The sequence below is a fragment of the Varroa destructor genome, unplaced genomic scaffold (assembly GCF_002443255.2).
Source record: "Varroa destructor unplaced genomic scaffold, Vdes_3.0 BEIS01000007.1, whole genome shotgun sequence".
In the NCBI taxonomy this organism is placed as follows: Eukaryota; Metazoa; Arthropoda; class Arachnida; order Mesostigmata; family Varroidae; genus Varroa; species Varroa destructor.
This window is the reverse complement of record NW_019211460.1, coordinates 26,171,840-26,199,837: the sequence shown is the minus strand read 5'-3', so window position 1 is coordinate 26,199,837 and position 27,998 is coordinate 26,171,840. Positions and strand designations below refer to the sequence as shown.

Below are 27,998 nucleotides of genomic sequence, written 5' to 3'. Positions count from 1 at the left end.
TACATATATATGGCTATTTCTCTCGCGTTACTCTGGCCGCCCAAAGCCAATACAGGACAGAATCTGGGAGGACGGAGACGGTAGGAAGCGGAGATGGAGAAAGAAGACGATGTACAGCTATGGCCTATGAAGATTAGCTGAACACCACCGTAATTCTACTGAGGCGTAACCCCGCCAGTAGACGCATCAACCTCCACAGCACTCGTGCTAACACTTATCTACTGCTGTTAATTTTAACAGCGTCAACTGAGATGCACGCTTACTACTATTACTGCTGTGGTAGCCACTGTCGCCGCTGTCTGTAAGACGAAAACGACGTGCGTCTAGCACAATTTTCTTCCAGCCAGAAAGAAGAAGAGCCTATTGCTGCTGGCACCTTTACAGCCAGCGTCACTAATAGCCTAGTGAACAAAGTCGGCTGTTGTTCAAGCGCTGTGTCGCGCAGTGCTGGCCAGCGTTAGACGACAGTCCTGACGCACACCAACCAGGTACGCTTGTATCTCTCGCAGCAAAAATCGTGATCGTGCCAACGAATATTGTCTATATCGTATGGGCCACTGCATCTCATTTGTTGTTGTATACGCTGCTGCTTGACCATCCCAGCCTTCTAATCGCAGGGCCTATGTCCGCTGAAGTTTCGTGTGACGTGTAGTTGCGGGTAGTCGCAGTGGACGCCTTTCCCTTTCCAGTGGAAGAGGCTTTGGACGATTGCGTCCAGTTTCGCCTGAACAGACAAAATTGATCGAGCCTACGGCCGATTCGTGGACCTTCGTAGATTGCTGCTGCACACAAAGAATTGCGAAAAGAAGGAGGATGACGAGTTGGCGTTGTTCTCCCCGGTCAGTGTGCTCGAAGCATACAGCACGCGCCTTCTATGAAGCACGCTGCCTCTAGCAGCAACAGCAGTATCAATATCGTAACAACACTGTGACAAGCGACTCTTGCACTTATACAACAACGAGTACAACCAATATTATCAATGCTGCAGTTACTTCGAGTAGCCGCGACAACTTCTTGCCGTCGTTTCAGTTCTGTGGGTTCCGTGCCCCACATAATCTGCGGGACAGTGTTGTTAGAGATGGGGCCGAACGCAAACTGTCGTTCATACTTATATTTAAGCAGCAGCTGCCTCCGCTGCTGATGTTCTGCCGCTTGTTGATGTGCGTAAAGCCTTTGCCACTGTCGTAATTGTTAGCCGTTTGTGGTTGTTTTTACCTGTTCTTTGGCGCACGCCTGCTGCTCCTGCTGGCCTTACTCCTGTCCTTGTTGTGGAAGTGTGTCGTTTGGGTATTGTTGTGTTCGAGTGTCGATCGGTGCGCTGTCGGCTTAAGCCTCTCATCGAGGACGGTGCTGAAGTTAGGGTCATCAGCGTTCCCGTCGCCCCGACCGTGAAAGAGTCGTCGTAGATGCAGTGTAGAACACGAACGTTGTCCTTACCTAGCACTAGAAAAACCGGGTGAATGAGCTGATCAATAATCACAGACAAAGTGGTGTTACGTCAGACGGCGAGAGCCAAAGGTAGAAGCGAGCTTCGAAGGACATGGTGCCGGAAAAGCCCGTCGCTGTAAAGCACACACTACGGCGACAGCTATCGCACTTCTGTCGTACTCCAAGTCATTCGGGTTTATTTTGTACCAGTTAATGTGTCGGGGTCGATGCAGGCTTGAGCGGTATATTCCACAAGTTCATGGCTCATCTGAACGTGCTGAACCACAAACAATGTAAATATATGCCGCTGTATGAGACAAAATCAATTGCTATGAATAATCTTGATTTGTTTGTAGGCACATTGTATCATCAGCGTACGACCATATTAGGACGTAGTGGATGATAACGTCGTGTGGCCTGATCGGCCTCCGCTGTGGTCTTAACAATAACTGACTGAAGCAAGATTTATCTGAGATTGAACAAGATTGCTGCTAATGATTAGATCGAGCGGTATCCTACTCTACCTCTGTTTTTATTAAATACAATCAAGGAAAGATAAGAATCATTCCATCATAAGTGCCATCCTGGGACATCCGAGTAGAAGCGCTTCTTTAAAACTTGTTTATTTATATATGCGTGTATGGGTGTGTTGGTTTGGATAGATGCTTACACAATTCAATATATGTACTAAGTCACCGAAATAATTAGCAGTTCAGTCGACCTAACGGATTACCTCAGTAAAACGTTCCTCTCATTTCTGGACTTCGTTGGCAATTCCAGACAATGGAAACCTCATCGCTCATTCCAACGGCAATGGTATCACCGGTGGCTGATGTCGAATCAGCGGTTGAACGCGTCCTATCGGGATTCGATTGGACCCTCGTGCTGCCAGTCTCGGCGATCCGTAAACCTTCGCTAGCGTCGCAAAAAAAACGATTGCATATCAAGCGACCCATGAACGCGTTCATGGTATGGGCCCAGGCTGCCCGCCGTAAATTATCCGATCATCACAAAAGCCTACATAACGCGGAACTTTCAAAAACGTTGGGCAGACTTTGGAAGTAAGCAACTTTGTTTATGTTCAACTAGTGCCGCCGATATAGGGTTTACACGTCGTGTAGCAAATGTCTGGACATGTCAGTTTCTTAAAGGTTTTAATTTAGTGTGACATTATTTTCTACTCGTAGCTTCGTTCTTGTAGACTTGCTACCTAGGGCAGCTTGCTTGTACTGGTAGACGCGAAAAACCTAGTGGCCATTCTCTATTCATAGCTGTAATCAGTGTTCCCACTCATCATTTCGGGCGGGTTGAGTCACCATACAATTAATTTCACCATACTTTACATTGCTAATTTCTTGTCTTCCTGTATACAATATCAAAATTTGGGTCTACAGTACATATTGCTTTATTTTTGACATAATGAAAAATTGTGGTTTTTTTTTTTCCTAAAAGTCAGAGTTTTCGAGCCCTTCCTCACATTTCGGCACATTACTATTTGGGCGCGAAGGATTCTAATTGACCTTGATCTCTAAATCCATTCAGTAATCATCGGAATATCTACTATAGACGGTCGATTGGGCCTCTTAGATGACTACCTAGCAGGTTCACTAGTTAGTCTACCGGGGCTGTTATCTCAGTATGAAAAGAGTAAACATACGAGAGCGGTGTGTGAGAGACGTAAAGCGAGAAAAATGAAGCCGATGTATCTGAAGTTAACTTGGGCCTCGGCGGATGCCCACCATTTTGGGAACGATCATACACTCTTATACAACGAAGCTACGAGGTAAGTAGTCAACTCGCAAAAATAAAGCTCTTTTGAAGACGGTTAAGATGTGGCATGTGACCACTTCTCCCATTTTCTAGTGGAGCTGGTAAGATGGCCCTTCGATTGAAGAGCTGTACCCTTGCGACTATGTAGATATTCTAGTTTTCTCTACATGGCACCTGTTTATCGGCATGAAAATGAAATAGAGGAACCAAGTTTAATTTGTATACTAGCTGCCCGTATCCTCCTGCTCTTTCGATTTCAACACAGAGCTGGCATTTCCCTTCATCTTGCTAGAACAAGCTGTGATTCTTACCATTCGGTTAGTTTGTTGCTATTGTCGAATGTGTAAACATGTATAGTTTTGCTTTGAATCCAAAGGATCTCATCTGTGCATACATTCTTCTAAAATAAATAACCCTTATAAATCAGTTACTGTTATTATCTTGAAGCCGCCAAAGCAATGGAACAGGAGAAAGCTCTTTGCTAGCTATTATGTCACGCAAAACGCCTTAAAGACCCGTATATTACAGTTGACATTAGGAAGATGCGATGCGTATTACGTCTTCCGAGTTTCCTAATGCCGATCAGAGTCATGGGCGTGGGCCTCGTATTGTTGCAGCTGTTTCAGCCTCAAGTACTATAAATCGCTCGTAGCAGCGGAGACGGTACGCTCGAACTTTCTTCGCGTAAACATGATACTTCAGCGAAAAAAATAGCATTCAAATGTTGACTACCGTAGTGGACGACCTACTGCTTAACAAAGAAGGTTGGCGCAGAAGAAACACCGCTAACTTATAATGATGCAGATGCGTCTGTCTCACGCTCAGTAAGTTGTTTGGCAAAACTCAAGTATTATCGTTTTGAGGTCGTCACTTGAGCCAACTTCGCTTAAGGTAGTGCCTCGTGTGTTGGGTCTGGCTGACCTAAAGCTGCGCATATTATGTGTGCGCAGGAATCTAATCTTGTTCCAAAGACCAGTGGATAGACCCGCCCGACTTTGAACCCAATGCGGGTCAATCTGCACCTACATGATTTCAAGACTGCTGAAAATATGTTCAATGGTTAACATGAAAAATCCTCCTACTACGTGACATTAATTTACGATCATCGAACTGTAGTGAAGTTAATATGACAGCTCCCATTCTGATATACGCACTCCGCAGCTACACCTTTGTTCTTTTTTTACGAACCTCTTCTTTAGACAAAATCTAGTGGACGTCTTGCTATACCGACCAATGAAGTTTATCAGAGATACGAGTACGGTTACGCGCCACAGGGACTAAAGACGATGATGGTAAAGTCCTTGTATATTTAAGAGCTTCTTGGAAATAATTTAAAATAGTAGACGTACAATATTATGCTTTCGGAAAAGAATTTAAATGTAATAAAAATGTATTGCATGATTTGGCATAGAAGCGTGACAAAAGCGGACTTAAAGCTAAACACATTTGTTTAGGAAATATTAAGAAGAAGCAGATAAGATCAGCTGTGGAGAAATTACATATAATAATACATTATGAGGATCTTAACCGGCAGGAAAATCTAAGCTGAGTACGTCAATCTTCTTAGGGGTCTGGACAAACAAATAAACCCAGGAAATTCGTAAATTCCAAATATAAAACACATGAAATACGTCCGTGTGTCAACTACGATGTCGAATATATTTCAAGCAGATAGCTTCGATTAACTTCATGAGGGCTTAGATGAACTGGTAAAATTACTAACTGTAAAAAACGATTGCCCCACAGGGCTACCTAGATACAACACTTAGGAAGTTATTCCATACGTGTGCAGATACAATGGAGCTATTTATGCTATCAAGTAATAACTAATAAATGCCATGCTATACATTGTTTGATGACTAGTTCTGCTGAACGTATTTAGCTCATTGTCAACTCTTTTAGTTATAAAACACTTCAAGGTTTTCATATGATATGTATTGAGTTTGCGTTGAAGACTAGCCACACCGTCGGATGGCCCTAAAATAATTTTTCCTTAACTATAAATAAATAGTTCGAGTTTTACGTTCGATGTTACGGCTAGACATTGCCTTAGATACTACAGCATTATAATAGGACAGACTTTAGCAAACAAAAAATCCATTCGCGAAATTTAATTTTTCAGTGGCGCGCATCTTTCGAACGATAGATTCTAGCTAAATTAGTTTCTCTAAATTTAATTAATTTTACGACGTTTTTAGTATAAATAGATCTTTTGTTTGAATTATGTTTTTCAATGATCTCGTACGTCGGCATTGATTTCTGTTTTTTCCTTAGTACAAAAAAAAAAAAAAAAAAAAAAGTACTTAAGGTACCTGGGGGGTATAATAAGGTTTAGCCCAAAAACCTATCATTTAGGACTACGAGATGAATATGGGAATTACGAACACCACTCACTAATGAAAAGACCAGACGAACAGAATCATCTAGTCTTGCAGATCTAGATAATGCATTTTACAGGGATGAAAATATGTTGAATTTTCGGTAGCGATATTGTATTTTAAAAGTCCCATTACACTCTAGAAGGGACAGGTTGTTTACCGATAAGCATGATAGGGTAATTTGACGGAGATGATCTTCTGCATTGATATGAAGGTTCGATAAAAAAGCAAATTCGTGATGTACTTAGATATTCTTAACAGGACATCCAATGTGCCTGCTGTCGAGAATATCTTCGTTGCCTCATCGCCGTAAGCTTAAACATTAAGCTTAGATTTTGTTTTTCAAAAGGGAAGCTCGCTGTGCTGGGATCTCGTCAGCTCAAAATGGCCAGTCCTTTCAGAAACAAACAGCGTCATTTTTTCTCGATAACTGTATTATGCTTACCTAATGCTGTTTCGGTGTGGTATCGCATGGGAACCAGGTCGAATTATGTCATACAAACTATAGCAACTTACCAAATTGTATTGCAAAGAAGCACTTAGCATTTATCTGCACTGAAATCTTATTGTTGGCAGTCGGCTCTTAACAAGCGAGAAAAGCAAAACCCTAGTCTTATGCTGCTATTTATCCATAGGTACACATCTGCACGTTCTTAATCGAAGTATACAAATTTTCCAAGCAAAGAATGGGGCCACCGCTTTTACACTTATTTTTACAACAGCGCTTTACTTATTCGAAACTAATTATCACCCAAAGTAATGACCATGTTTTTTTATTATTAGTTTAGCATAATAAAAAGGATAGTAATTATAGGAAGAACTTTTGGAAGTGGTTTATAGTACGTGAGGAATATAAACAACCCAAAATTCCCAACATGTAGACGAGATACAACTGCCCAGAGTTGCAGCAGGCTCTCACTTTCTCTCTCTCTCTCTCTAATAATTTATTCGCCAATTATGGGCTACAATAACTTGAACTTCAATTCAACCAGAGCTAGGGAAATGTATGACTGTTCTTCATGTCTGCTTAGAGAACAAATTAAAGTTGCATTGCATTGCATAGGGGTCATATAACTAAACGTGTCACCTGAAAAGGCTAATGAAGACTATACTACTTTACATTTTTAGGTAGTCCAAACATTTTGGTTATGGCATTTTCTCAATTTGCAAATCGGTTTTGGGGCAAAATCAGGAAGAGAAGAAGGTGTAAATTCAACCTTGAGAAGGTTTTGTTTATTCTGTTTCTAATTATCGATCGCGCTCGCTATCGTATTTGTTGAAACGTATAAGCAAAACACGTTTAACCCTTTTATTTATCCTTTACCAGAGGAGGTCCGTTGCAACGCCTGTCTCTAAACGCGGGGCTGTGAAACGCTTTGAGTTGACCAGCATCAGTTGGCCATTTTAACGACAGCTATATGTAATGAAAAAAAATAGAATTTATTATCTGGATTGAATAGTTTATTACCAGCAAAATGTAGTTACAAATAATAAACATGTTACCTTATTAAGGACCATGCAAGCTAACTTTGTTAACAAGCTTTGAATTTGTTGATATGCGGCACCTTTCACTGTAAAAAGGATGTAAACAAAAGGTTTGAAGCCACGCTCCTTCTTCTATTTATACGTGGTAAATAAAAATTTAAACAGTATTCGAACTGGTAAAACATAGGTTGGCAACTGGCATCAGCACCGTAATTGATTTAACGATAGCCAAGACAATCCGAGGTCGGAATTATATCAGAATAATAGCTATAACTTTAGGGCTCACCAAATGTACTATATGTCAAGTCTTCCTTCAAGGTATTCAAACGGATGAAAAGAAATTGGTTAGGCTAAAAGAGCGTTCATTGTAAATTTAGGCATTATATTGCAAAAAAAGTCATGTCTTATCGATATATATATCTTATCTATATAAGGACACGGGTACAGTATTATACGATGAACTAACATAAAAATACAGGCGATAGAATTATCTAACAATTCTTTGGCATGCTCTCGTGCTGAAATTTCCATTTAGATTTGTTTGAGGCCTGCTTTTGTTTGAGCCTTTTTACTAGGAGCTACGCAGCGTCTAATCTTAATATAGAGCTGAAAATTAGCGATCCTACATTTAGACTGTCTAGTTATGTTCGGGGAATGATAATGGAATGAACCCTCATAAGAGTCGCCTGGGTGTCTTTTAAATAATCATCTAACAATATTTGTATAGAATAACCTTTTACTGTATTACTTTTATATAGCATCGACTGCTGTAATGTTAGCTTCTAGCTAACACTGGTGAATCACAATCGATTGTCAATCAGCCATAACTGATTTAAACGTTGAAATCTTCATTAAGGCTACGGGTGACGTAGCTTCCGTAGCTTCGTTCTATATCTAAAAAATATTAGCTGCTGTTACGTTTTTCCTTATGAAGTTCATCTGCGGTTGGAGACTCTCCATTTACATCGTTTTAACGAAATTCGTGAATTTTTAATGTATCATACAGTTATTTGATGAACCGTGTAAAATATAGTATTACTTGCTACTCTATATGAGATGTGTTTTGTCGTTTGCTTTGTTTTGGCCTTTTCTTTTAGAAAATTGACCGAAGACGAAAAACGGCCATTTGTCGAAGAAGCTGAAAGGTTACGAAGTCTTCATAAAAAAGAATATCCTAATTACAAATACCAGCCACGGCGGAAAGCTAAGAGCGAAGAGGCCACTCCTAGGCAAAATCTCACTCAGAGATCCAATGGCGCTTCACAACCTGGTTCCAGCAAGATGAATTACTTTCGGCCAAAACCAAATAGCAAGAACACTGATAGCTCCATTAGTAGCAATTGTAACAATTCTATTCAACAAAATAAAAAAAAATCTCTCCAAGGCGCTCCTAGTAACGATGCGCTGTGTCAAGCTGCCGTGGACCCATCGGCATCGCCAAACAGGAGTCGACCCTTCGAGGTGGATAGTCATCCAGCTTTCACCATAGAGCCGAACAAAACGTTCGGCTCGCTTGGCAGTTTACCAATGTCATTTCCCTACGTCACAACGGCACCGGAGTCCACTGCTTCGAGTTATACTCAGACGAATGATTTGCACGACACATGGACGTCGTATCATAGCAACACAGTTTCCTCCGCCGGAGATACGACAAATAGACGGATCGCTTTTGAAGGTAAAGGGGGGGGGGGGAGGGGATTATAGACCGAGAAACTGATCACGTAAACCCCACCAGGAAACCGCATGTTATGAAAAAAAATCTTCAATCCAGCATCGTAATTCTCACACCGCTTAGAACGTGTTGTTCATTACTAGAACTAAGCTCTTTTTGTTTGCATATAGTGTGTCCCTTTAGACTTTATTCTGTGATGATGTAAAAATAAGAACTAAGTTACAACCATCATATTCCTTTTTCTTTTTGCCTTCTTACAATATCCCTGAACGTCTTGATTTTACTTCACACAAATGATTTGCGTAGGAGAAGGAGGAGGAGGAGGAGGAGGAGACGGTTGTGACTCGCGTTCATCGACTTCGCTCACGCCCCAGCCACCAGATGGAGCTACGTCCCCAATGCCTCTTTGCAACTCTGCCGTTTTGCCAATCTACGGCCACACATCACACTCCACTCATGGTCAACATTTGATAAACTATAAATCCAGCAAGATGTTTTATCGTCCGTTGCCGACGCGACATTTAACTAGTTCACCTACTTTTCCTCAAACAAATTCCACTGCCAATAATCATCCAACTGCAAGTTCAACGCCCTGTCACCATAGAACTACTGGCTCAACCCAGAATTTGGTTCCGCAATTGAATAGTCATCGGACATCGACGAGTCCCGTGTTTTCTTCGGCGCATCATTCGCTTTTATATTCGCCGTCCTCTCCGACGCCCACCGTTGCTACCACGGCACCATCACCCCTACCGCCATCTCTAGAAAGTCCGGCCATAATGCCACGCAGTCTTTTTCTGCGTGGTAAACCCACCGCTGGCGCTAATGGTCAACCCGTCTTAGACTACAGAGCTGTGGATCGATGGTACGAATTGGACACTTCTCTATCAAGCCAATTTCAACAACACCAATTGCAGATGCATCAACAAGCAACAGCTGTGGCGTCTAGGTGAGATCGTATGGTTTTTGAATATAACGAAGGTAGGGCGCCTCGTTTAGATAATGCTTCATTATTTCCCTATCCCATTAATAGTTACGCACCCTACAAAGGCGTAAAGAGTAGGCGAAGGTCGGCAATAAAAAAGGAGTAAGCCAAGTTGTTCAAGACCAAAGCAAAGAACTGCTCCTTATATGAGTATATTCAGGAACGACATGTCCTGCAAAGACCCTTAAAGCCAAGCTATCTAAGGTGTCTTCCATCATATATACCCTAGATAAATGCGCTCGAAAACAGAAACGCCAGCCCAGAGAGATCTATGTGATTTCGTAGTAAAGTTCACATTGTACCCATTTAATTTGCAGATATCATCCTCTGGATGGAATTTCGGCGTCGGAAAGCCCGCAGATGAGTCATCAAATATATCCGTCCCGAATGACTCACCCGACGTCATTATACGCCCAACATCGAATGAGCCATGACGACCAGTGTCCGTACGAATCCCTCATTGCGCCGCAGCACGGAACCTTCGTAAGCCATCACAGCGTCTTACAAGCCCCTTCTGAATATCCGAACTATTCATAACCTTTTATTTTTTATCCTTTATCCTATATTTATTCATGGACATAAGTTGTGTATATGTCGCCGCATAAGTCTTATTCTATAAACTCGGTACGTCACCTCAGCTGGGTGGGCCATTATATTTATGTATACCCATCCACGAGTTCAACGCAGGCGAGAAAAAGAGTAATAGTATCCTAAAGAACCAATGAATTGTTCAGATAATTTATGTCTAATATATATAAATGGTAACTATATTATATGACAATATTATGCTACTAATGTATACTACGTATACTTTCTAGGTATTTTTTGCACACATCCACATCATCATTGTAAATACAAGGTGACACTTGCCATATTCAATGGTAAATTTCTATAAATAAAAGGGCGTCTGTGTTATGTAATATAGTTACCTGATTTCCGAAGGTAGTTAAAAAATGATAATAAAAACACTCACCGAAAAAAGGCATTTATTTATCTAGAATGATTCCGTTTGTGACAAGAACATTGAAAATTAAATTAAAAAATTACAAAATTGCAGTGAACGTACCGGGCTTCACAAAAAAACGTTTTTAAGGAAGATACAGATTTCATATTTTATGCTCGACTGTTCATTAGGACGGTTAAATTTTGTATTAGATAACATAGTCCTAAGATCTCGTTTGCATATTATCGGAACAGGTGCGTAGTATTTCAGTAGTAGCCTACAGAGACGAAACATCTGAAAGCATAAAAATATCGAATTTTCTGACGATAAATCTAATGCGTACTTTATATAATTTATAATCTGCACGTATTCTATTGGCCAGTTTTACTTCGTCAAATTTTGCTACAAGCTTACAAGATCCAAGAATCTAGAGGTGAGAGGCCCAAAGTATCAGAAGCGTACTCAGTAGCGAAGTCCAGTTTTTGAAACGACGCATTTTCCTCAAACTATGGAAAAATCTAAAACCTTGCTACAGGCTCTTTTTTGCCAGTGCCTGTGAATAGTTCTTAAAGCCGACATAGGCCTTCTGGGCGACACTTTAAAAAAGAGCCTACTCGGCGCAAAATGCAAGCAAAATCGCTAAGATTTCACGATGATACATGGAAGAAAACCAACATCAAAAACGACTAACTATTAACAGTGTGCTTCTTTCGTTCCTTACAATCTCGAGATATATATATATATATATATATGTTCCCTTCTAAAATATTTACCTCGAAAATATCTAAAGTTTGTACGTACGCCTTGACGAGATCTCCCCTCGCATAGCAGTATGTTACCTCGTGAGATCGTAAAAATATAGTGTTTTTGGTTTAAAGAATAAGGTAGTTGGACACACAGACACACCCGGCAGCAAACTTATGATTTCATTGATGATCTGCGTATAGCTCTGTTCGATTTAAACAATTAGAGATTAGATCATAGGGCAATAGGATACAATATATACATCTTTGTATATGCCGCATTCACAACATGGGGTTGTCGTGTGCAGTGCGACTAGATAGCTTAGGTTGTTTGTATCATTGTGCCATATTCCGGCGAAACCGACTCAAGATAAAGGAGGCGATCTTCAATTGCTTTCATTCGGTGTAGAAGCTCCAAGGATTTCAGGTTCCCGTTTACTTCTTCACGTGTGGTTCTCATACACGTCGGACATTTGCCAGGTTTCTCGAGGATACTTTCCGACGAAGTCCGGCGGAACGATGATCCTCCAGAGGTTGAACCACTCCCAGTCGAAATCCCAGGTGCCACAGTCGATGCGCCGTTTCGATTTGACCTTGTCACCGCAGAGACGCCAGCAGAACTTGTCTGGAAGCACAGAATAAGGTCATTTAGCATTTTTTTATCAGCTAAGATATATATTTGGCAGTAACACTTAAAGTAATGAAAGAGTCAAACCTGAATATCAGCACGCTTTAACGTGAATTCGTATGCAACCTCTTAACATGTTATTATACATACCTGCTGATTCAGTTTTGATAATCCGAGGTGTTTTTCAACCGTGGAAAGTCTGTCTTCAAGGAGACTCGACTCTTCGCGACCAACGTTGACAGGAAAAGGTTTATCCAGATCCTGCGGGCCCACTTCGTTGTTGACTTGCTCCACGCTGATGCGGCGATACCTGATTTTTGTCAAACACGTCAACTAGCAAATAATTAAAAGCTACATTCTTTGCATTTGCTAAATTCGTGAATGCTCCTCCAGGTACTCTGTAATCGGTAACTGGATATCAGTCGATAACGAGTGTAAAAATAGTTTAAGACTATATAGCATGACGAATTAAAATAACGCAAGAAAAATAGCCTGATGCGGACCACACGAGAACCCTGACACGGGCTATTTTGTAATTCTACCAGCAGAGATGATACTATGCACGAGCTTACCACAATCGATTTTTAGCTACTCTTTTGGATAATTCTGTTTACGGATTACAAAATACGAACATCATGCGAAAACTGCCTTTGTTCACACCTTACACTTAAGAAGACCACAAAAACATATATTCAATCACCTAAGTAATTATCATAAACAAAATTATTATCCTTACCTGAATGGTACGGTTCTTGAGCACTGGCCCTCTTCTATATATGATAGCATAGCTTCGCGTTCAAGCTCTTTGCGGTGTACAAAGGCCTGAATGCGGCCTTCAAGAACCTCTCGACTAGCAGCCTTGATCTGAACCTGTCCAAGATCTGATATACGGCAAGTAATAGGAAGAGATATAAAAGATAAATCAGACATTACTCGTGGTTTATCCGTTAGAGGTCGCAAAGTTTACCCTACGATACAATACTTTTGGAGATAAATCGAGACTTATCAAGTACCTATTTAGCATGATAGTCCTTTCGATTGTATGGTGCTTTACATTGCGCAGTATATCATTTTTTCAAGTATTACACAATTTCAAACTATGTTGATCGTTTAAGAAAATGTTGGGACACATGCATTTGGTGGCAAGTATTTTTTTCAATTAGACAAAATATGTTAATAAAAACTTCAACCTCGAATAACAGAGAGCAATTTTTCATGCACAAAAAAACGATGGTAGTAAACACCCTGATATATAGTATACTGTATTCCGACAGCTCTCTTCTTAAGCTTAACAATAGCCATCGAAAGCAGCAATAGGTAAAATTATATGACAACTGCCTTTTGCGAAGCCGGTTGTCAGGGGCAATCTAAAGAATAAAAGAAAGACGAGTAACGCGTTGCAAGAAATGTATGCGACTTGATTCTCTATGTTAGAACGAATATAATGAAATTTTAAGTCCCCTTTCGATGATCTCGCCATTTCTATTCAAGCGCTACGGCGAGGTGAGCCAACTTAGATGTCATATAAGTTTTGACCGTCTACCAAAATTTTTTTAAATTTCGTACCTTGCGTTGGCTGAAAGTAAAAAAAGTCATTATATCGCTCATACTGCTGATCGATGCGATGCCAACAGTATGTACGTGGAGAGTACCATTGAAACTACATGGTCGTGCATGACGTGCAATTCTAAGAGCTACTTTACGGCTTTCGCAACATTTGGCTTCTTTATAATGTTTAAGCAATCCAAGTAAGCCGACTTTACTTTCCTCTACTGTGAACCCTCGCCAACGACACATGGCCATCTATATCCAGTGACATGTGACCATTGTGGTTTAATACAATGAATATATATAACTTGGTATTTGGTACGTGTACTCTTTATTCTTTTTAAACATACTGTACGCGTACTATATTTAGTCGAATCGCACAAAAGTATATGGTTCTAAAATACAATGGTAAGCCATTTTTGTCTCATCAGCCCTTTTATTTACCCACCATAGAGCTAACCTTGTCGCTAGTTTATTAATACTTAGTTCTTCCAGACAGACCTCTGGCTTCTATTTAACCTAAAGCTAAATTTACCTATCGTAATTGAAGTCTACGCTACGTACGATATGATTATACAATAAACTAATGGATCTGTCGAGGACGAATGACGAGAGATGAGAGCTCGAGGTATGCGAGACCGCCATAACACCTCAGAGATTGCTTACGTAATGGCTTTTCATTGACGAACTGCACGATCCCCTGCGCGAACGTATGTAACGCTGACTCGACAACACCAATATCTACTGAACTGACACTTGAAGGAGGTACAAGCTCGAATTCGACAAGGCCGGCCGAACTCAAGGAGTCGAGAAGGCGTCGTAATAGGACCAGACCCTGTTCCAAGGCCATGACTAATTTCAATTCCACCGCCGTGCTTCGATGACACTCTAAAAAAGAACGAACATTTCATTGGCTATTATTGTATCGGTAGAAATAATAGGAGTTTCATGTAACATGGAATAGTCGTGACTAATTATTTGGCATTTGTTTAATTAGCAATACCTTTAAAACACTTAAGATATCTATCTTTCAGTAGGAATTCGCATCTAAAACCACAGGCGAACTCATGCTTATGAAGCATTTCCATGGATTTTAGTTTGGGAACCATATTTCGAACTTCTACAACGTAATTAGTATAAACAAATTAGTTCCAGTTTGCGGCGTTTATTCCAAAGTCTGGCTTCAAGTGGAAGTCGCTTTTGTTTACCTAATAGTTACCTAATAGATGATTTTATCCGTTTTTGTTGGTAAAATTTTATACAATTATTCAAAATTGCTGTAACAAACTTGGGTTGACCGAACCGTTGACGTGGACGCCGGTAGCGGCCTACAGATACCGAAACGGATAAAAAACAAGCTATGTTTTTTCAAAACTCATAAGCGAAAACTATGGAATACAGCTTTGAATCAAAGCCACTTACTAGATTCCGCTTCTGGGCCAAAAAATCAGCTAGAACCCACCTTAACAACTACTGATTCATAGACAATCATCGCGCAGGGCTCTAAATTAAAATTTTCACATTACTAATCACGTTTTATTTAGGTGACCAAGTAATGCACTTTATCGACCCAACGTTATAGTTTATATACATTGAAAAATAATTCTATAAAGATCTCTCTTCATTTATACTTACAGCTGCTACCGATGTTCAGACTTTTCAAACATTTGTGTCATCTGTGTCTGGTTATTGATTCAAGCACATGATTCGACAGAGAGGGCTTCCGTCAGTTAGCACGTTTAAGGTCCAACACAGACATAAAATAAGCCATGTTTGGGCATTGCTTAGATATTATATATTACAGGCTACACTGTTGTTAATAAATTTCAAACGATCCACACTATCCAAGTTGTAACGATTTCAGCAAGGAACTCGAAAACTTATACCTCTTTTCCGGTTGTTCGGGTACATTTCGGTATGGTTGCTCCATCTAGCCATCTAAGAAATTCGTCCGGCTCCGTCGACTTGTTGTGTTGGACGAGGAGTAAACCTCAAGCGGAGCGGCTGCGTCTGTCTTCGCTGTACTTTTGTTACCCTCCGTTTGGTCCAGTTTCTACTTAAGGATACAACAACTGGCATTTTGTCTTTTATTTTTCTACGGTGAAACCCGGGTCGTTTCAAAATTTACCTCCTGGTCCAGTACTCCATTGGTAGCAGGCACCGGGATTTCTCACCGTGCACAAACCCTTTTGCCTAGCCACGATAGAACTACCGTTGATTGTAGTTAGGACACTGTGTACAACTGTCTGAAGTAAGTGGTCAGGTTCCAGAAGTCCTGCTGCCCTCCGTGCGTGTGTGAAACGTGTTTCAAACGATATGAGTGCCACAACAGGTAATGTGAGGCAGCGCGCCAATAGTATCCGCAAAAAGGATCCCGCAGAAGTTCCACCCCTTTATCAGAGAATCCTTACAGCCAATTCAGACTGGCCGGATAAGGTGAGTCGCGTACGGGAACTGCGTTGCAGTGCCTTTTACTTCCTCTAATTTATTTGATAATACAAAAACGAATTTACTTCTGTTTGTTCTCCACATTTGAAAACAGACGCTAATCAGTAGCAAATTCAAATTTTGTGCGACGAGTGAAGAGATCTAGTAGAACCCCACTGTGTGAGTGTGTACAACACTCACAACAAAGCCTTTTTTTTTTGTTAACTAGAAGCAGGTTATTGAAGATCAATAGATCAGTACGTCCACATATCGGTCGATTTTAAAGCATTTCTGAGACGTGCTACACTGTTGTAAGCCTAAAATGTCGATGTTCAAACGTCTTTTTCACTCTGTATGTCTCTGCTGAGATCGATTCTCTCCGAATCGCCGATCAGCCATAACAATGCGCGAAGAACGACATGCTTTATGGTATTGCAAATTATGCAGATGACCGGCCTGTTTATGTTATGCTGCGGGACAGGTTTTTGTTTGTTTGGAACTTTAGCGAAGAATTAATATGGTTTTCCCATTGCATGTACTCTCGCGGATATCTTTCTAATTCCAGATATGTTATCCTCCAATTTGGTTGGTCACAGAACAATACAATGTTGCGATATACTCAGAAAGCACTGCTTCTAACTAAGCAGCAAGCAATTCCTAATTGTATTCATATATTTATTCGAAAGAAAACTAATGGAAAACTCAGTAAGCGCATACGTTTTCGGCTTCCGGCAGTCTCTTTGATATGGTAATATCTCTGCTGATTTTTTTTTTTCTATCGTATCTCGATTGATCGTGCGTTCATGCGAGCTTTTGTTTTCCGTGAGATTTACCATGCCGTCCAACCTTAATCAATAAAGCAGATATATATAGGTTGTACATGGTAGAAGCGATCTGCAAATAATATATGACGATGACGACTATAGCAATTAGAGTATTGTACTGTACATCTGCTTGCCCTTATTTAGACACATGCCCCGATTTGAAAATGGTATATGCTAACGCATGGGAACTTCTTCTGTTTTGTCCCGCTGGCATTCGGATCACAAAATCTCACGACGGTCGTTCGTGGATTGGAGAATACCGTGTTGCACACAAACAAACGGATTATGCTTTACAGGAAGAATTTTTAGACGTTATCTTCTGGCTTCGGCAGTTGTTCGCTGTCATAATAGGTATCATCTGGGGCGTTCTTCCACTCAAGGGAATTATCGGGATTGTCCTGTAAGTACCGATTGCACACCACGTAACTTGCTTGTTGGCACCGAACAATAGTTACCCCGAATGAACAAAGAATTACAAGCTAGTTTCTTTCCGAATAGCCATTAAAAAAGCGAAGCATAAAGATTACTATAGGTACCGCCACACTCGGTTCGTGTTCAGTGAAAGGTACGCATGTTTTCGGCTAGCGTACGTGGAAGACAGCCTTAGAAAATGCTCAGACTAAGTCTACCACACTATTAAATCTTACATGTCCATTCGGATTTCTACTTTTGCGTCGACCTTTTCAGCTTCTGCATGGTGAACACAGCGCTTGTATACATCTACGCATCGTACTTTCAGCAAGTGGATGAAGAAGACTTCGGCGATTCGTGGGAGTTCGCTAAGGAAGGATTTATGACTACGTTTGCTGGATTTCTCGTTTCATGGATTATAGTCTACACCGGTCTTCATGCAGATGACCCAAGTTTAGCATAATATTCTATATAGTCATTACTCTGTCAAATAGATATAAAAAATCGTACTTTCTTATTCTGATATTTGGTGTATATGTCGTCACTGAGAACAATAATATTATTGTTTAACAACGATAAAATATTACATTTTTTCCTTGCCGAATTTTTACGTCATTGCTATTTGCATCCAGCTGAAAATGACTAACTTAGTAAACTGCAAAAAGTAGGTATCTTTCTTGTAGTTCGATAATTTTAAACGTCGAAAAGGTTTATAAGAACGAATGAGGTTTAAGCATGTGTTTTTTTTTTCGTGGTACAATCTTATTTGTCATATTTTGCGAGAATGCGTGGAAGATCTCTGACAAAGCGCGTATACTTATAAGTAGCTGCTGCACGAGTTCAATTCAAAAAGGCCAGGGGATTGGATATTGACGACGACGACGACGACTATCACCAGTCTTGCCCATAAGATTTACCCATATTTTCTACGTTAGTACTTGCTCAGACCACATTTCACACCTTCAACAATATTCAATGGGATGTAATGTGAGCAACTGTCCTGGAACGACCTTGTGAAGAGAATATCTGCATCGAATACATGGATAAAGCAAATATTAGAACGTCTGTGACGCCGCGAAAAATTCTAGCAAAGAAAGAAAATTTTTTTCTAGGAAAATTTTTACACAAATATGGACAAGAGTATTAATGGAATCATAACAGTGGATCTATATAACACCATGAATATTTCCAGTAAGTTGCAATGAACTAGTGGGAAGGTAAAGTTCTTCATAATAAGGGCTAATAAAATAAATATAGGATAGGGGGTGTACTGTGAAGAGAAAAGTGACGTACAACGAATGGAACGACAACTGATGGGTTAAAGTTGGCAGGTGGGCCAAACAGCAAAATAGAGGGGTGTTAAAACTCTGCCGACGTTGTGTCGAGGCAAATGTAATATAAGCGACCCAAAATATCGTAATAGAACTATATTAAAGTGCTGCATGTCATTATAATATAATGTAATAAACGTATTGGGGTTTTTAAAGATTTCTAGATGATCGTTTTTCGTTTGTTTGAAGTTATAACACTTTGTCTTAATTACTAGTGCGCTAACGAATACACAATATAATTAAACCAGTCATCGAGCTCCTTCGGAATACTTCACTCGGACATGAATACAGCTAGAATCATATCTGATCAGGACTGATCCAATGAAACTCCTTGGTGGGCTAATAGTAGGAGCAAAAATCATTTGGAACAAACATCGAGTTTCAGCTGAGGTTCGAGTTCTGGAACCTTACCAAAAATACGCTTCCTTATTCATCGTATCACCGAGATGTGATGTATTATGCTAGATATAAATTCAGCATTTACGTAGACTAGGTACACATCATATTTTTTCGCTTTCTAAACATTAACTAGGACACGGTTTCTTTATCTGAAAAGTTCCTAATTTTGGATGGAGTTTCACACAACGAATTCGGATAAAGACGGCATGGTCTAAGCGGCTAGTGCGCATTTTTTTTGTATGGGTTGTAATTATAGCCATGAGTGAGCACGCAGCCATCGCTGGTTTAAATACTAAGGCTAGCGAATGTTTACTATGGAATATGGTTACCATGCTCTTTCATAGGTCTATTAAAGAAATGCCAGATATGCCCAGTAAGGTTCACCCTGGCTAAATCTTTTGCCTTTTCAACGCTCTACCGAAAGCTTGTTGTTCCGATGGCTTAAAAGTGTTATAGAAACAAACAAATCCAAATTTAAAAACCCTCATATTACACCTCATGCATCCAGAATGGGTCCTAGGTACATTAAAGACAAAAAGTTCAGGTTGGGTGCACGAGCTACACCTTTAGCAAATCTCTAGTTATATGCTCAGAATCGACTAATTAGGCGCTATAAGGAAAAGATGTAGTCAAGAAAAATAATGATCCTTACTTAGGCGGGTCAGAATAAACGTCAGCGCCATATAGGTCAGTAACATATTGAATACTACTAACGCAAATTGTTTCAGCGAGTCTATGATCTTTAGTATTATGGTATATATTATAGTATCACTATAGGAGCATACTGTGATAAAACAAATCGCGGCTGTTGTTTAACTTTTTCGTTAAATGATGCATTCTGTTATTACCCAACACACCTGCCAGCGAGTTGAACCTATATTCAGAGCTTCAAACACATATTACCGATAAATTTTTTAGTAACTCTGTAAGTCTCGCTATATACGGCGTAGAATACAATAAGTACCATCGTGCGTATTAGATAATAAGCGATTTTTTGCTCGAATAATGCGTGAAGATTCTCAACTAAAAATTCATTGTCAGCAGCATCTATCGTTTCGCCGTATATAGTGCTAAACTGATTAGGCAAGCGTACGTTGTCCTGTCTAGGACTGCGTTCAGGCGGGTTCTGCGGGGGTGTATTGTTTTCCTAATAAATTGTTGCCCACAATTTTCGTTATTAATTTTAGACTTTCTTAATTATAGTCGATACACGCCGTAACAATTTTACAAACAGTATATTACGTCGAGTAACAAGTTTTCAAAAGTTTTTTTTTTTTAATGTTTTCACTTTCCTTCACTCCTCGTTTACTTCTGATATATTGTTTAGAAACGTGTTTGTTTTTACTGTATTAGATCTCAACATTTCATCCGGTGGCAGGCGCAAGCGGCCACAATGATCGATTTTTGGCACAGAATGGTAATCAGTCGTCATCAGCGAAGTTTGTGCGTCAACGTGAGTCATAGATAGGAATAGATGGGCCTAGGAAGAAAGTCAAGCCAGCCAGACCCTTATTAAAAGAAGGTCCAGCCTTGCGTTCGCTGGGACTGCAAGCGCTTGCTTTACCGGAAACTGCTCGTCGAACCAGAAGTTGACCGGCACGTTTATGTGGCCCAGTTGCGTCGAGTCGACCAGGCTTTCAGGAGAAAAGACCACAGCAAATGAAGTCAGGTACCCGCGCCACCGAGGACAACGCAGATCCATACGTGACAAACATCAACAAAGCTGCCCTCCTGCAGTTCGAATAGGAAGTTTTATTGCACCCTTCACATACTCCCGACATTCATTTTTCCATTTAATGAGCAATGACTTTCGTCGCTTTACCTTCGTCATCGATCATTTGGTGGAAATATAGGAGAAAGTCATGAACAATGACGAGAAATATATAAAATAACTTATTGACATGGGAACAAAAACTCTGGTACTTCTTATTTAGTAAACAACTTCGGATGCTTACTGCCTAGTTTGACAGAAGCGTATGGTTTTAGTTGTAAAGGAGTTTATTAGGCACCCCTTTCAAGAGGTACTTAGATATGGAGAATTGACAGAAAGGTGTAGAAGACTGTCTAAACAAGAAAGCCCCACGAAGTAAGCGTCCTATCGTTAAGTTGAAAAATAAATGAGCTTGGCAGAGCGCAATGTACAAAAAGAGCTTCACCATCATGAGTTTCATGGATTCAACTGAAGCGCAAATGAAGTAAACACATGTGACTCAGGTGAGAACTAATTATTTAATTGTGCTCCAAAAAGTCCTCTCAAAATCTAGCATTGAATTTTATTAAATTATATTCCAATTATTTGGCTGTTGTGAAATTGTAAAACGTTCTAAAGGATCGTCAATCGGTAGCGGCTCCTCCAAAGGAGCAATGATAATTTTGGATAAATCGAAGGATTCCTAAATCGACATAACACGTCTACTATGTTTAATAATGCTAGACCGTTGAGAAACGGTGGATTTTGCTTTTCTATTTAATTATACATCGTCAACTACTATACTTTTCTTTGGACTTTATTTCGAAGATCTTTATTTTGAGCTAGATACATATCTGTTTGTAGCATTGAATTATTGAGCTTCTCGTTGAAGCTCGTTTATAAGTTTTGGCTTTTTTTCTATGTAGAGCAAAATTAATCCTCGAGTATGAAGAGCTGCTAACGAATATGTAATTGCCTGGTCCATGTATATAACGCACGTTCGTATATAATAAACCTATCTCGGTATAGGTACTTTAACCTAATGGATGATGTCACATGGCCATATTGACTTTCTCTGCCGCTGTCAAGCAACTATTTCACAGTATTTTATCTCGAAATGGCTAAATGTTAAATACGAGCCTTGACTAAGTCGCCATTCAAAATGTTCTTGTTTTTAAATAAAGCAGCAAATCTGAAATAAGAAAATTTATTCTTTGATAACTTTATTGTATTACTAGGTATAGCTTACTTGCAGTTGCGTCGATAGCGATTGCATAGCTCAGCCCACGAATTTGGTCAAAGGCTTGCGCCATGTGTACACTGTGTTCTATTCTAAATTAACGGATTCGTATCGCCCAGAACGATCAGACGGAGCCGTTCATCGATGTCGTGATGGCGGGTTCCAGTCAGACGTTCCCGCTAATGACGTCTCGAGTACCACCAGCATCAATACAAGGAGACGTAAATTGTTGCGAAACATTGCTACTTAACAGTTATCGGCGCATAAACGTACCTAAATGTATGGTATTTAATAAAAATTGATTCTTCTTCAAACCTGCTGTAGAACCTGCACCTAAAAACACATTTCGTTTATACTAAGTATAACACACAAGTATTGACGGACAACAGTTTTTTTTAATTAGTTTTGGCATTTTGCATTACTTATTTAATTTTCAGTAATTCCATCCGAAGGGTAAATTTATTTCACGTTTCGGTGCGCCTCATTACAACGTGTCCCATTGTGTTTACGCCTTTTGGTCTAACGGTATTATTTCATATTGGGCGGCAAAAGCAATTTTGACAATCGGACTAATCGACGACTTGCGCGTAAGGACCTTCGTATTATTATGAAAGCTGCACTAATTTATAGACCTTTCATATATATTCCTGTTCATTCAACGTATATTCTTGTTAAAATATTGTTTGATAGGTGGAAACACCTTGTTTTTATGGTGTTATGAATCATGTTTTTATCCTTACCGATGGTACTATTAGACGGACCCTGGACGCGTTATTCTGTCTCATGCAATGAATCGTCCAATTCTGTTAACAATGATGGGAGTCGTCAATATGTGATATAACTTTTCATAGCTGCCATTATTTGAGAATGAAGAAGAAGTTTGTGCAGTTGAAAAACGTACGAAGGCTAAGCGATACAGCAGAGGCGATGTTCGCTTTAATTACTCAGCACCGTGAGGAATGCTGGGTTGAAAGGTGGCATTAGAGCTCCTCATAGGGCTACTCCACAGCCCAGGATGATTTTGTCAATTGGTTAGCCGAGGTTACCTGTTCATTTCATAATGATAGTTATTGAAATATAGACATGTTAGTATCTTAGAGTAGTATACTAATATAAATTAGAAAGCTGATTAACTTTTAATGTGAGTCTGCGTCTGTCGGGACAGCTTTGCCGACATGAGAAGGAGACCCGCGGAAAGATCTGTGCTCATGTACCAAATTCAAAGGGACCGAGTGTAGTGATGGTCCTGATGGAACGGGTAGCAGAGCCAAAATAGTGAAAGCGGATAGAAACTATTGTGGATGTTCGCTCGTTTCTTTCGACCAGGTGACGGCTTACTCAGAGCAGGAAGCAAAGTCGGCTGTCAGAAGGCTAACTTTCATCCTGCTCGGGATGGCGACGGCGTGTGTGGGGGGTGGGGGTAATTACTGCTAAAACATCTAGTACGAGCAGAACTCCAGGATTTCAACTTCACTACCTTACCATATCTCACAATTGTTCAAGCCAGTCGCAGATAGCATGTGGTGTTGGCCTCTTCTATTGAAAATTAACTACATGATCGATATGAATGCGGAGTATAGATAGATGTTTATTGCGATGCGCCGTCATGCGCGAGCGGATATAATGGCACCTGTTCTACGAATAAAATCAACCAAGTTATACGAAGTGTGACACAAGGTGAATATAAGTAATTTTAGCCTAGTTATCTTTTCAGGACACGATGTCAGGCCAACAAGCTCAGTCATGGAAGGTGTCGTGATGCTTCATTAGACGCGCATCACCTGTATGAGCATGTCGTCAAGTGTATCCGACCAGAAAAACCCTTCTAACCGGATTCAGCAATTGCTGCGAAAACTCGAGAACCTTTCAAGGTAAACCGCAAGTTAGACTTCAACTTCATAAGAAATAGGAAACTTCATAGGAAAGAAAATATAGTCACTTTTCATGCGGAAATGCATGATAGGGATACACATGTACGTAGTTACAGTAAGAAAAACTTATCAAGTGTTTTCGATTAACTTATAAACATATACTGCTTAGCTGAGAGAGAGAGAGAGTATTTTTTTACAGGGAAAAGCTACGAAAACAGAAAATATGTGAGGATGTTGCGGCATCGCTACTTGCTTACTAGTTGGTACCTAACAGTCAATGAAGCGGTATACCACATGGGAGCAGATCAAATTTAGATGTAGGCCATGTCTGAAAATGTTTTTTCCTCCCAGTATTTCTATAGTATATCTATATTCGTCCAATGTTGCATATATATTTATTTCTACTATATTCTGTTTGTACGCAATTTGTGTATGATGTATCTGTCAACATACGTACATAGAGAATTTTACTGTAGACTTAATCCGCGGAAAAAATATTGGAAAACACATTGAATTTAGGTATCTCGTATACGCATTTCGAAGGAGATTCATTGAAGCACTAGGGATTGTTTTAACGAGCATGAAAGTACGTGCTTGTCTTTAGTGCCAGTTAAATCTGCTTTGCTATGAAGATTGTGAATTTGTGCGTTGCCCTACAGAACTTGATCAGTTGGTAAAAGCTGATACAAGAGATCTGAGCAAGAAACGTTACTTTCAAAAACGCACGGATATAAGGCCGCGCTACCTAGCACCAGTTATATGCGCCTAAATAAATTGCGGTCATAAGGTGCTACCTATGAATGCTTGAGTGGCCTTAAATGTACAATGAATAATAATGCAAACAGGATATTCTCCTAAAACGACAAATAGATGTTTGTCAAATGTCAGTAAAAACTTCTAAACAACTTCAGGCCACAGCGGTTACGACTGCGAAAAAGTATCGTAACGACATATAAACGATATTATGTTAAAAATTCACTCCACATAGTTACAATTGGCTTGGTTATTAAGCGACCGATGCAAAGAACAGTCGCAAAATACCTAAAAACTTACATCATTTTGTCCATTCTTTGAAGGTTTATATTTAATTACCATTTGCAATTTAAGCACAATTACAGCTATTCCTGTTAATTCGTCCTGTAATTTCGTAGATTTCAGGTACAAAAACCTGTCATCTACCCTGCCAAACAGTACTTTTACAACCTTATCGGTTTTATGCCGATAGAGATGATGAACGCTAAAAATATCACCGATTAAATCAACTTTTAGTCGGATGACTGGCTCCTATTGCGGTCTCTACGTTCGGTATCTACTTATGGGAAGATTTTCTAACAAGTTATTATATATGGATACATACGCATGTGAAAATGCTTCATACCGTGCCGAAATACTGAGCTTTTTAAAACGTGTTCTATGTTTGCTATAAAGAAAAAGCGATCCATATATTTACTCATATCGTTCCTTGCAATCCTATTGCTCATCTATTGCGTGAAATCTCCTGCGGACAACTTAGGGTTGACTCAACACAGTAACTCCTTCACCTGACTATTCGCAACTTCTACTTTACTACTGTGAAACGTACAGCAAAGCCTGACTCTAGCGTTTGTTTTCGTGACATTTTCCTTAATCGACATTTAAATTGCATTAAACTACTCTGTTGCTAAAGATCCATATTTAGTACGATGCGTTGCACCTGTATACGAGTTACATATATATATATATAGAAGCAGATCAATCTCATACGAGGACTCCACTCGTCACTATCTAGACGTGATTCGGCTTGGTTTAGCCTTTTTTATAATTGATTTTTAAGCAAGAAAGTGAAACAATGTTTGGCATACGTGGAAGACTTCTGTGATATCTCGTTCTGTGTCCCGTCGTCTATTTCCTCTGATCAAAACAACCAATACTATTTCCCTACCGTAACAACAAACATATCGACCTGCTTCTTCGGCGACTAGTGCAATTTAAGTACCGCTATTAATAGCTTATATAGAAGTACTTCGCTTGAATAAATATCTGAGACAATCTGTTATACCTTCTCATCTACTTCGAAAAACGGTCATATTCATTATTTTTCTCAGCTCACATATTGGCTCATATTGAATTTACCGCGGTGCGTTCGTCGCGTGTAACAGCTTGCGGCCTCGTCTACCTTCATGGTGATGCTAGCGCTAATTCCCGGCGTACGAAACAATTACTCATGTAGGTTATCATATGCTTGCTTTACGTTTGAGGCTGAGCTTCTATTTGACAGAGGAATGCCCCATCCTTTCACACATCACCTGGAACCACATAAAAGCTTTGTTTCGTACATCTAATTAAGGCCTATTCTTTCCTCATTTACATATAGCAACCACTGCTCAACACATACCGGTCCGTGTACGGAACTCAAACACCTGCTTACAGCCCAGGATTGCTTTTACCCTCGACTCGAACCGCCGTAGTTACATATACTTTGACAAGCTTTAATAAAACTAACTTCAATTTCCTAACAATGATACACATCAACCATCTGGGGTTTATGTTAACGGCTCCGAGGGAAAGAGATCTATCTTGAAATCGGTTTAGCCAATGCAGGACACCTATATGATTGGCTACGTATTATTTTCGTGCTAGGTTTAGTTGTGTTAACTAAAAAATGGAATGAAACCTTCGTTAGCCTATATGGCGGTACGACGCAGGTTCAACGTTAATCAAGTTCTTTTAGCTTGCAGATAGGTGCATGTATCTCAAGTCTATGCAATTTCGCTAGTCCTAAGCGCACGGTGTTTCCTAGAACGGCCCACGACAAAAAGATTTTTAATAGCTATTTAAAGTGTACGTTAATTAGTCCTGTCCCTTCTGACGCGACGTCTTATCCCATTAATTTACAAAAGTGGGTTGCATGATTGATACGTCGGTCTAGTAGATCCAACTTCACTTTGCGGGCTGTATTTGTATAGGCAGAGCCCTATGTTATGTGAAATTGACATTATTTCACTATATCCTAGAGTTTTCATTTCTTAATCCTACTAGATGAAGCTGAACTACCGTTAGGTGAGATGGAAAATCAATAGCAGATGATAGCAGAAATTTCAAGTAGTCCCCTGCAAGCACTTAGAATTATTGAGACGATGATAAGTATCGGTGCGTCTATTCGCCCGGCTAAAAGTTATCATTATTGCTTATTTGCTTATCATTATTGATTTTACTATCTGTCAGCAATCAAACGAATGATCGTGTACCGTTTTTTTTTTTTCTTTTACTTTTAATCGGTCTATTTAATTGCTGCTGAGAAACACTTGAACAGATAGAATAGATAATAAAATAGATGCCCACGAACGGCGATATATCGATATTGTAATGTAGATTCGCCACATAAGAGTCTATCCTTCTACGCAACCTACCGCGACGTACACTCATTATCAGATGCTAACAATTGTGTTCAGCGGTAGTTTCTTATGAATCTTGAGAAGAATTGAAAGAAACCAGGAAGAAGTTAGCGGAATAACGTGATACTGGCGCTTCGGATGGCCCAGTGATACCCAATAGACACCATATATCCATTTGAATCACATACCTTTGCATCAAGGCTTCACTTTCTATTCGGAAAATACATGTTGTAAACGACCATAAGCAATGGACAACTGCTAAAGCCTTCGTCGGCTGTTTCGCGATAGTTTACAGTGGAGTGTCCTGCTAATCTCATGGCCATACCTACTTAGCCTAGCATAGGCTGTTTCTGTCGCGTCAAACTCCAATCTATTCTATTTCATTTCTGTTTCTATAACATCAAGTGTAGTCCAGGTCGTCTGTGAGTCATTCTGTGAGCCATATTTACTCTTTTCAATGGCTGCATTGTGTTATTCCGATCATTTTATTTTGACAAACGCCAAGTTAAAGTAATAGCAATCTCCTTGCAGTAGTCAAAATGGACCCTCTATGTATTGCTTTTGCAATGTCATAAATTAAGATGTTTCGACTAGTGTTTTCCTAACCTGGTTCCCCTCAAAGCACTCTCAGATTGATTGCGTCAACGTTGCTATATATTGAAGTTACGGCTGCACTGCTATGGTCTCGTAGTTGAGACGTTTCAGTTATATGTTAATTAAGTATAATTTATGTGCTGACAGCGCCAGAATATATTTCCTGGCGTATGTCACCAAAGATATACTTCTGATCGATCCATGCTGCCTCGTCCTTAAACAGAGTATGTCTACTTAGTAGAGTAAACTAAATTATA

At 39.8% G+C, this 27,998-nt stretch overlaps 3 protein-coding genes and 1 long non-coding RNA gene across 9 annotated transcripts; 2 read left to right on the top strand and 2 right to left on the bottom strand.

Moving 5' to 3' along the window:
- Positions 1-53: 53 nt before the first annotated feature.
- LOC111254428 (uncharacterized) lies at positions 54-10,560 on the top strand. Of its 2 annotated transcripts, none has more exons than XM_086974676.1 (5): positions 54-1,721; positions 2,209-2,489; positions 8,159-8,736; positions 9,040-9,598; positions 10,036-10,165. In XM_086974676.1, coding segments are annotated over exons 2-5 (1,416 nt in total). In that variant the 5' UTR covers positions 54-1,721; positions 2,209-2,211; the 3' UTR covers positions 10,037-10,165. The 2 variants fall into 2 exon arrangements, with proteins under 2 accessions (XP_086830802.1, XP_022671003.2); XM_022815268.2 differs by having other exon boundaries at positions 58-1,721; positions 9,040-9,682; positions 10,036-10,560.
- A 127-nt stretch (positions 10,561-10,687) lies between these two features.
- On the bottom strand, positions 10,688-15,598 carry LOC111254427 (uncharacterized). Of its 4 annotated transcripts, none has more exons than XM_022815264.2 (5): positions 15,467-15,598; positions 14,247-14,468; positions 12,769-12,913; positions 12,183-12,342; positions 10,688-12,029 (listed from the first exon to the last, which is right to left on the bottom strand). In XM_022815264.2, the coding sequence occupies exons 1-5, from the start codon at positions 15,516-15,518 to the stop codon at positions 11,727-11,729; spliced, it is 882 nt and encodes a 293-aa protein (XP_022670999.1). In that variant the 5' UTR covers positions 15,519-15,598; the 3' UTR covers positions 10,688-11,726. The 4 variants fall into 4 exon arrangements, with proteins under 4 accessions (XP_022670999.1, XP_022671000.1, XP_022671001.1 ...); XM_022815265.2 differs by lacking the exon at positions 15,467-15,598 and adding an exon at positions 15,216-15,363; XM_022815266.2 differs by lacking the exon at positions 15,467-15,598 and adding an exon at positions 14,884-15,017.
- Positions 15,599-15,875: 277 nt separating this feature from the next.
- LOC111254429 (GEL complex subunit OPTI) lies at positions 15,876-18,736 on the top strand. Of its 2 annotated transcripts, none has more exons than XM_086974677.1 (3): positions 15,876-16,016; positions 16,976-17,231; positions 17,519-18,736. In XM_086974677.1, exons 2-3 carry the CDS (start codon positions 16,996-16,998, stop codon positions 17,703-17,705), a joined length of 423 nt encoding a protein of 140 aa, XP_086830803.1. In that variant the 5' UTR covers positions 15,876-16,016; positions 16,976-16,995; the 3' UTR covers positions 17,706-18,736. The 2 variants fall into 2 exon arrangements, with proteins under 2 accessions (XP_086830803.1, XP_022671004.1); XM_022815269.2 differs by having other exon boundaries at positions 15,882-16,016; positions 17,128-17,231.
- Positions 18,737-21,925: 3,189 nt separating this feature from the next.
- LOC147754497 (uncharacterized) lies at positions 21,926-27,481 on the bottom strand. Its single transcript, XR_015317529.1, has 3 exons — positions 27,336-27,481; positions 25,886-26,058; positions 21,926-22,948 (listed from the first exon to the last, which is right to left on the bottom strand). It is a non-coding gene; the product is annotated as an uncharacterized LOC147754497 (long non-coding RNA).
- Positions 27,482-27,998: the final 517 nt, after the last annotated feature.

Coding starts and splice junctions, on each gene's coding strand:
- LOC111254428 (XM_022815268.2), top strand. CDS start 2,212: ATGGAAACCTCATCGCTCATTCCAACGGCAATGGTATCACCGGTGGCT. Junction 8,737..9,039: donor TAGACGGATCGCTTTTGAAG/GTAAAGGGGGGG, acceptor TGATTTGCGTAG/GAGAAGGAGGAGGAGGAGGA. Junction 9,683..10,035: donor GCAACAGCTGTGGCGTCTAG/GTGAGATCGTAT, acceptor TTTAATTTGCAG/ATATCATCCTCTGGATGGAA.
- LOC111254427 (XM_022815264.2), bottom strand. CDS start 15,518: ATGGCTAGATGGAGCAACCATACCGAAATGTACCCGAACAACCGGAAA. Junction 14,469..15,466: donor CCCGAACAACCGGAAAAGAG/GTATAAGTTTTC, acceptor GTTCTTTTTTAG/AGTGTCATCGAAGCACGGCG. Junction 12,030..12,182: donor TATCAAAACTGAATCAGCAG/GTATGTATAATA, acceptor CTGTGCTTCCAG/ACAAGTTCTGCTGGCGTCTC.
- LOC111254429 (XM_086974677.1), top strand. CDS start 16,996: ATGGTATATGCTAACGCATGGGAACTTCTTCTGTTTTGTCCCGCTGGC. Junction 17,232..17,518: donor GGAATTATCGGGATTGTCCT/GTAAGTACCGAT, acceptor CGACCTTTTCAG/CTTCTGCATGGTGAACACAG.